The sequence below is a fragment of the Taudactylus pleione genome, unplaced genomic scaffold (genome assembly GCF_031769625.1).
Source record: "Taudactylus pleione unplaced genomic scaffold, aTauple2 ptg000214l, whole genome shotgun sequence".
NCBI lineage: Eukaryota > Metazoa > Chordata > Amphibia > Anura > Myobatrachidae > Taudactylus > Taudactylus pleione.
In genome coordinates, this window is record NW_028284616.1 from 7,258,847 (window position 1) to 7,268,669 (window position 9,823).

The window sequence follows — 9,823 nt, forward strand, 5'->3', positions numbered from 1 at the left end:
GTGTGAGTATGCAGGTATGTTAGAAAAAACTTTTACATTCACGGTGTGTGTTGTGTTTTTTACGTATTTCTTTGGCTGTGGAACTACAGGTACCAGCAGGCCCGTAATGCCCCGCATGCTGGTATTTGTGGTTCTCCAAATACCAGCATGCGGGGGAGGCTTGCTGGGACGTGTAGTACCAGAACTAAAGACAATATTTTAACCACTATTTTACACTACACTAAAACACTATCAACCCAGCACCCACTGCCCTAGGCTGCCGGGGATAGCCCCGGGCTATCAGTCTAGGCCTGGGGTGCCCTGGAGAGGGGGACCCCTTTATTGGGATCCCCGGCCTGGGCTGACTAGTGGTCAGGGTTAATGCTTTGGCCATGGGAAACCAGGGAAAGGTTTTCCCTGGCTGTGGCATTACCCCCCTGCTAGAAAAAGTCCGCTGCTGGTTATGGAATTTACAGGGGACCCCTACTTGTTTTGTTCCCTGTTTTTCCATAACCAGCACTGGCTCAGCAAAGCCATGTGCTGGTTCTCAATATACAGGGGACCCCTACGCATCTTATCCCCTGTATTTTTAAAACCAGGACAGGCTTTAAAAAGCCCGGGGCTAGTTATGCTTTGCGGGGTGGGGAGGGGGAAATGCATGTCCTTTTTAAAAAAAAAAAAAAAAATTTTACATAAGTGTACACAGAAACATGCACATATCTCATGGATATATGCATGTTTCTGTGTTTATCTGACCTGCTCAAGATATACTCGCTATGCTGAAGCAGGTCTGTTATTTGGGTACTTTTGGTTATCTTTTTTTTGCGAGTCTAAAACAGACACCCTATTACATTGGGCGAGTTGATTGTTTTCAATGTGAAAACATCTGGATGTGAGTTTGAGAATGGGGATTTTTAGTAACACTGAAAAAATGCGAGTTCTATTGAACTGACACCCTATTACATTGGAGAGTTGTGAAAAATTGCGAGTTCAGCACAAAACTCGCAATTTACCAAAACAGACGCCCTATTACATTTGGCCCATAGAGTCTGATTCAGCAGCGGTTACAATTGCAACTACGTGTGCAGATTGAGCGATTGTTAGCTATTGTGCATGTGTATGCACCGCAATGTACGTGCGTGGCGATTGCGCTGTGATCACGCATGCAGATAGAAAGCCATCGCAGAGTGAGTGACAGGCTGTGAGTGTTTGGGGGTGATGACGGGGGAGTGATAAGAGAGAAACACAGGCGTGTCTGTCAGTTTGAACACCATTACATGGGCGTGCATAAATTAGCCACTGCGACGGCATACACAGCTTGAGTACTCACTGCATGCGACGAGACCTGCAATTTCTGCAACGGGTTAGAGCTGCTGTAATTGTGCGTGAGGAGCCGATGTGCTTCTATGGTACCGATGTATACGCAGGACTGGGAGATATTACAGATGTGAGAAAGCAGTAGTGGACGTCGCTATGCTGGAGCTGTGGCAGACATCAGCATATTTTCGCAGCTGCATTGCGTGCGATTATGCAGCTGCGATCGCAATTGCGATCCATACTGAATCAGGCCTCTGGGTTACATCTTTTCAACAGTACCCAGGAAATTCTAGTTGTTCCCCTGATGTGAAACTTACTCTACAGAATTGTCAATACCCCAGATTGGTAGACTTCAGGATTATTGTGTGGACTTTTGTACCATCTGGTAGACACAGGTTAAAAGCACAATAATGCATAATTAACCACTACATTTGGAAAGGTATGCCTTATGTAAATGTAACTGTACAAGCCTCAGAGTGTGAAGGCAGGAGACATCTGTAAATGTAATATGGTATCTATTCTTCCCCTGAGAAAAGGTCCTAAGCTGTACTGGGGGCAGATTGGTGCAGTCTGCTCCTGCAGTTTTGAAATGTACTGTACTGCAGTACTGAGCTATGGGACATGGAGCTGCTCCCTATCTCTCCCTCCTCCATCCCAGCACAGGCTCTGCAAGAAAGAGGAAGGAGGGGAAAGGGGGTGTCAGTGTTTTGGTGCAGTTCACATTATGCTTGATGCTGGGACTGGCTGATATATCCGTGGGACAGTCTTAGAAACCTTTGTTCAGTGGTAACAGAAGCTTGAAGGTAATTTCTAATGACTGATTTCTTTCTTTTTCATTCTTTAAAATAAATATTTATAATTTTCTGTTTTGCTGTGCACACATTTCCTTTATTGCCCTCTCTTATCTCACTACTCTTTCTGATATCTTCCACTATCTAAGTGCCGATGCATTATACATTAACTATAATGAATTCTAAGTCTGCACTGTAGCCAGTTACTGAGAAAGTATTCTGTAAATGAATTTGAACTTTTTCTTTCCCCAGAAATAAATGGAAGCTATGATTTGGGACTGCAATGTTGTGTGACATTTAACTCGTACAACTTTCTGCACATCGCATAACTTAGTACAATACTATAAGCTTCATCAGTGTTACATCTAGTTTCCATACTTATCACACTATCCTCACTTTCAACCTCACTGGGTTGCCCCAATGTCTCTCTGTTATTTGTCTGTACACGTATACTTCTAACTTGCTCCCTTCCATCCCTCTCATCTTCTCTATGTCTTTCCCTTGTAGATGTCTCCTGGGCATGTCTTACACCTCTTGCTCTCCTGTGCTCTCTCCATGGCTGTAATTCTTCCTCCAGCACTTACTGCAGAACATGACAGGGGACAAAGAAAAATAGTCCATGTTCAAGGTTAGACACTGTTCTTGGCTTACTCTACTTTTATAAGACATTGGCACAAAAAGGCTCATACATTACAGATATGATATTATCTAATGGGTAATAGTTATCTCTATAATGCATATCTCAAATGAAACCATATGGCACTGTGCTATAGCAAAGAAATATAGTGCCCAGAATACAGCATTTCCCAGACCTATTACTTAATCCTGTTTCTGTTACCCAGGACTATAAGATAATAGTGTTTCTGGAGCTGACAGTGTGTAGTTCAGGGGGAATAAACACAATAGTGTCTGACAGCTCATGCTTGTCCTTGTAGACCCACCATTGTTGAAGAGATACAGGCTGCATTACTTGTCTGACAGCTACTACTCAGGCCCAGCACTTAAACAATACTCACACATGGGGTGGGGTACGCTCCTATAAGACATTCACTCCTCCTAAGCTAGGGTCCTGCATGGAAACAATTTTGCTCTAGGCATGTTTCTTGATTGCCTTTTTTGGTAAACCCATGACTGTGACTGTGTACCTCCTGGGTGTGAAATACTCAATATAGTTGACACAAATGTAAACTGTACATACTGTAATTATAATTAGAGATGAGCGGTTCGGATTCTGTGGAATCCGAACCGCTCCGAACATTGGGGATCCGAGTCCACCCGAACCCTGTTCGGGCGTTCCCCGACTGACTCGGATCACCGTTCGGGGCCGAACGGCGGCCGCCTGATGTCGGATTCTCACTAGAGAATCCGACATCAGGGCTCCTATTGTGTAGGGCAGAGCGCTGTGATAGCGCTCTGCCCTACACAGATACAAACACACAGCCGCCAGCGGCAGCTGTGTGTTTGTTACAGCAGCCAATGAGAGTCACACAGACTCTCATTGGCTGCTGCACGGAGGGAGCCGGCTGGAGCTCACACATGAGCTCCGTCTTCCGGCTCCCTCCTCAGCGTGTGACAGCAGAGCGGACGGCGCGGGAGCGGGGATACAGGTAAGTTTTTTTTTTTTTTTTTTACTTGTGCAAGGGCCTGGGGCGCTACTGGGGTGTCTGCTACTGGGGGTCCATACTACTGGGGGGGGCTATACTACTGGGGGGGTCTGCTACTGGGGGTGGCTATACTACTGGAGGGGGCTATACTACTGGGGGGGTCTGCTACTAGGGGGGGTCTGCTACTGGGGGTCCATACTACTGAGGGGCTATACTACTGGGGGGCTTACTACTGGGGGGTGGTCTGCTACTGGGGGGGTCTGCTACTGGGGGGGCCATACTACTGAGGGGCCATACTACTGAGGGGGCCATACTGGGGGGGGGCATACTACTGGGGGGGCTTACTACTACTGGGGGGGCATACTACTGGGGGGGGCTTACTACTACAGAGGGGGGCCATACTACAGGGGGGGCTAATACTGGGGCAGCCTACTACTGGGGGGGGCCTGCTACTGGGGCAGCCTACTACTGGGGGGGGCATACTACTGGGGGGGCCATACTACTGGGGGGGCCATACTACTGGGGGGGCCATACTACTGGGGGGGCATACTACTGGGTGGCATGCTAATGGGGGCATACTACTGGGGGGGCCTGCTAATGGGGGGCATACTACTGGGTGGCATGCTAATGGGGGCATACTACTGGGGGGGCCTGCTAATGGGGGGCATACTACTGGGGGGCATTCTACTGGGGGCACTGCATAGGGGACCCTACTACTAAGGGGACTGCATAGGGGGCACCACTGCTGGGGGCATTGTGTAAGGGACACCGCTACTGTGGGCATTGTGTAAAAGGGGCACTACTGTGGGCATTGTGTAAAAGGAGCACTACTGTGTGTCGTAACATAAATAAGAGACACTACTTTATGGTGTAATGTGAATCAGGCCCTATGTGCGGTGTAATGTGAATAAGATTGTGCACTGTGACTCCTTGGGCCGTAGCCCACTATGTAAACAAGTACTGTGACTCTGCTGGCCGTACCCACTGGGTGGGTGCACTACTTTTCATTTCTGCCACTGCTGTGTGGCAATGTGTCATAGATGTGCTTTATACTGTGGTGTCTGTGTCGTTGTGCCGCTGCTTTGTCGCTTAGTAACCAGTCAGCTCACTGCAACCTTTGGCCAATAATGTTGAAAACAATATTATAAGCTGTGATATGGTCTAAATTGACTGGAAATTAATGTTATTGAGCTTAATAATACTCTAGGAAGAAAAAAAAGACCAATTTATGTGATTTTAGCTTTTTTTGTCAATTTTTGTAAAATAATCCAAATCCAAATCCAAAGCCAGTCACCGCAGTTTGGCAAATCCAAATCCAAATCCAAAGCCGGACGACGAATTAGAACCAAATCCAAATCCGGCAAAAATGGTCCGGCGCACATCCCTAATTATAATACAGTTCTATTACACCCTATAGATATGTAGGACAGTCACACTACACCTAACCAATATGACCAAATCTCTGCACATGATCATAGTACAATTTTGCTATACCTCATACAGAAGTAAGAAACTACGCTTACCCACTATGATCTGATCCCTGGTCATAATACAATTATATTACAATATATACAGGCATATTACACTACACCTAACCAACATTGCATATGATCCTAGTACAATTCTATTATTCACTAATACTATACAGTCATAGGACACTACACCCACCCAACATGTTCTGAATGTTAGGCATGATCATAGTACAAATCTGTTACATACTATGCAAAAATGAGGCACAACATGATCTGATCAAAGAACATAATGGTAGTACAATTATAGTAAATTTATACAAATATGAGAAGCTGCACACACCTATTCAGCATGCCCTGATCATCGCACATTGTCATGATATAAAACCAATGAATTCTATACAGACATATGACACTACACTTTCCAAACATGGCCTGGTCTCTGGATATTATCATATCACCCCGTATAGTGGCGCATGCAAGGGGGGTTTCTGAGTACCTAGAATCTGATGGACCAATTTTTATTTTACTGTGACTGCGGCAATCGGAGCCGCGTGTGTGTGTATGTTTGTGTTTGTGTATGTAGTGGAACCCTTCCCTGCAAATCCTGAGTTTGCTCCACTATATGCCACTGTTTCCCAACCCCAGTCTTTAGGAACTCTTAACAGTGAATGTTTTCCAGATCTCCTAGCTAGTGCACAAGTGTATTCATTACTGGCTGACATATTTTAAAAGCGGTGCTAATTATTTATATTGTGAATCTGAAGATATCTGTAAAATATGCACTGCTAGTGGTTCCTGAGGACTCAAGTTGGGAAACATTGTTCTATTCAAACATTCAACACTACAAACAGCTAATATGTTTTGAATTCTGGGCATGATCATATTACAATCTCTATTTCAGTTTTATTTACAGACATAGGACACTACACCTAACCAACTTGCCCATTTATAGAACTGGTCCTGCATCTTTGCACGCTGTACTCCCAACCCGTTTGGGGACAGATCTGGGGCGTGGTTGACCTGCGTTTCTGGAAAGGCATCACCCCGTTTTGTGGAATGCTGGGGCCAGGGTCATTTCCTGACCCTGGCTGAGCAGGTACATTGGCCATTCTGAGGAAGCTTCAGTTTACTCAGATGGGCGATTACTGCGACCATCGTGATGCGATGCTGTGTCTTTGGACACAACACTCGGAACGCAGATGCTGACAGGAGGTGTCTTTTACCTACAGACGCCTCCTGCTGCATTAGAATATTAGTTGGATGGTATTGCACATTCGCTTTCATACGGCTGTGCAATACTGTCCATCCCTGAATCAGGCCAATAGATCACTACATCTCCCTTGCATGATATTAAAATTGGAAATGATCAGTATACAGTTTTACTGCATGAAGCAGTGCTCATCTGCCTATTAGACTTATAAAAGTTTTTATTTGTCCAACTCCTAATATATTTATTTACCTTTTGTCTCTTTTGCCTGCACACTGCACAGAGAGTGAGACTGGTGAAGTGATTGTACAAACAGCTCCAGGTATAGTGAGCACACACCGGGGTGGCTCCATAATTCTTCCCTGCCGTTACCACTATGAGCATTCTGGAGAGGAACCTGCACCTATACGCATTAAGTGGTCAAAAATAAATGAACCTGCATCCTTCATCGATGTGTTTGTGGCTCTGGGGAAGGAAAGAAGAGGATTTGGCTCCTTTAAAAACCGTGTTTCTCTGCAAGAGCATGAGCCAGGAGATGCCTCATTGATCATTCACAACATTACACTGGGGGATTATGGGACGTATGAGTGTGAGGTTACCAATGAGCTAGAAGATGACACAGGGACTGTCAAACTGGATTTAGAAGGTAAATAACATTAGTTAATTGTGTGGTGCCTATATATATTTTTTTAGTTTGCAAAAGTATTTATATTTCCCTTTAGTATCCAACTACCCTGTTCTATGTTTAATTCAGGTGTGATCTTCCCTTACCACCCACGCTTGGGACGGTATAGTATGAACTTTCATGAGGCTGAGCAGGCTTGTAAATTGGAGGATGGCATCCTGGCTTCATATGATCAGCTCCATGAGGCCTGGCTGAATGGACTTGACTGGTGCAATGCTGGATGGTTGAAAGATGGCTCAGTGCAATATCCTATCGCCAAACCCAGGGAGGAATGTGGAAAAAAAGACAACCCTACTGGAGTAAGGAACTACGGCTACAGACACAAGGATAATGAACGTTATGACGCCTTCTGTTTTACATCAAATCTCAATGGTATTGTAAACTCAGTTTATTCAATGTTTATATCATATTGAATGTACATATTATACCTGTGTATCTATAAGATTAGCGTCTTTTTTTATTTTATGATTTTATATCATGGTTTTCAACAATTTCTTCATTTTCACCATTTTTCTTCCCACTATTCATTTTCGTCCCAGAAAAAAGTCTCGCTGTTTGGTAATGTAGGATATGGACCACACAGCAGGAATTGTGAGAATAGATAAGAGATACTACTGAGAGAATTCCTATTTTATATACAGTCTTCCCTATGACAAACACTAACAGCTCGGCAGGGAATAGCTAGTGCTCGGATTCTCTATATTAATCTATGCTCTTCCAAAACCTAAAATCTCATTGCAAAAGTAATCTTTGCTGTTTGTTCACACTTCTTTTTTATATCACCAATAAAAAATCAAGTAACGTGTAATGTGTTAATGTCATATTATCGATATTGCTCTATTCTAACTAGGGATGTGCAGGCTCGGATAGGTTCGAGTTTGCACGCCGAGTTTGGATTTTTCCCTCCAAAAAAACGGAACTCAGAAAGAGGCAAAACGTCATCTTGCATGGACAAACATCACCATTCCTGGACAAGGAGTGATGATGTTTGTCCATGCAAGATGACGTTTTGCCTCTTTCTGAGTTCCGTTTTTTTGGAGGGAAAAATCCGAACTCGGCGTGCAAACTCGAACCTATCCGAGCCTGCACATCCCTAATTCTAACCTTTATTCTTTAATTATTATTATGACATTATAATCAGGGAGTAGTGAGAAACATACTATAAAGCTTAAGTATTGTAAATAAAAAGACATTTGAAGTCCCTTTGTAGTTCTGTATTACATATCATGACTTTTAATATAGCTTTCATCATATAATGTTATATAAAGTGAGATTAGAGATGCCATAAACTAACAATACTAACAATGATAATAGTACTAAAGGTAATTGAAATTATTATACTATACAACAGAGGGCATATTATATTGTAAATATTCCTGTATTATTTTATCTATGTATTGAAATGATCTGCCGTGAATATTTACTAAATATCCGGAATCTGCTCAATATTTTTTATGACAAAAATAAGAGCATATTTTCAAGAGTAACCTTATGCTCTGTAGTTTGTTACATTCTGACCCAGTAAAATGTATCGTGGCAATAATAGAGGAAGAGGTACAGCATCTAGAGATTACTTTGAGTCAGACCCACAACACCTACTGTCCTTGAATGTAAATTACATAATTCATGCAGGATCTGTAAGCAAAAAAACAAAAATATGGAACAATGAATGTTACTTAGTAATCACTGTCACGGATCAGGAAATCTGTTTGTGTTCATAAACCTCAACACAATAACATCATTACAAAAACAAAACAAATGCAGAATATTGATAGTCATATTACCCAGGAATTAATTGGCAATGTCATTATGTCTACACGTATACAAATTATTAACTAAAAAAAGTGAGCTTTTCCCATTAATGACAGATGTTTTATTTTAGGTAAAGTTTACTTTCTGAAGACATTTCGCAAGATGAGTTTTCCAGAGGCCACGAAAGCCTGCGAAAACAATGGTGATTCTTTAGCCAAGGTAGGTCAACTTTATGCAGCCTGGAAACTACAACTTATGGACAGATGTGAAGCTGGATGGCTGGGTGATGGCAGTGTCCGCTACCCCATTGTGAACCCACGTGTGAAGTGTGGAGGTACAGAACCTGGAGTGAGAAACCTAGGATTTCCCAGTAAAAAGTATAAACTATTTGGGGTCTACTGCTATAGGAGTGACAAAGAAAAAGAACAAGAGAAAGAAAGTGAAAAAATCAAGGCCGGAATCAACCAATGGAAGTCCAACCATGTGTAGACTCGGAGGTTACCCAGGCCCGGCCCGCCATATCGATGCAAAGTGGCAGACTATAGACGTGGGAAAAACTGGGTCAGTGGACTTTATGACTGTGTGTGGAAAACCACTGGGGTCATATGAAGCCACTGCAACTATCAGCTGGCCTGTGCAAACTGCATGATGATGGAGCATGCTGTACTAGTATGTACCTTATCTTCTATAAATACCCATACATGTCTTCTTTTATATAAAACTACATTGATAGAAAACAAAAATCACCCAAAAGCTTGTGATCTAATGTATATGTGAGCTGACAGTGCCTTCTGATAAGTCGCTTCACATAACAGCCAAATACATGATAAATATACTGTATATTAGGAGAAGACACATCAGGGTATGCAGCTGGGAAAGTTAAAAAGAAGAAAGCTGAATGCAAAAAGAGGGAGAACATTGTGGGGAAAGAAATTGAAATAAAGCATTGTTTAGTGGAGCGGTCAAAATATCAGCCGCGGGGATTCCAGCGCTCAGAATACCGGCACCGGAATCCC

At 43.2% G+C, this 9,823-nt stretch overlaps 1 protein-coding gene across 1 annotated transcript; it reads left to right on the forward strand.

Moving 5' to 3' along the window:
* Positions 1 to 2,038: 2,038 nt before the first annotated feature.
* On the forward strand, positions 2,039 to 9,505 carry HAPLN4 (hyaluronan and proteoglycan link protein 4). The gene is made up of 5 exons (XM_088478421.1): positions 2,039 to 2,099; positions 2,595 to 2,715; positions 6,654 to 7,016; positions 7,125 to 7,427; positions 8,938 to 9,505. Exons 2-5 carry the CDS (start codon positions 2,595 to 2,597, stop codon positions 9,294 to 9,296), a joined length of 1,146 nt encoding a protein of 381 aa, XP_088334547.1. The 5' UTR covers positions 2,039 to 2,099; the 3' UTR covers positions 9,297 to 9,505.
* The last annotated feature ends 318 nt before the right edge of the window (positions 9,506 to 9,823 follow it).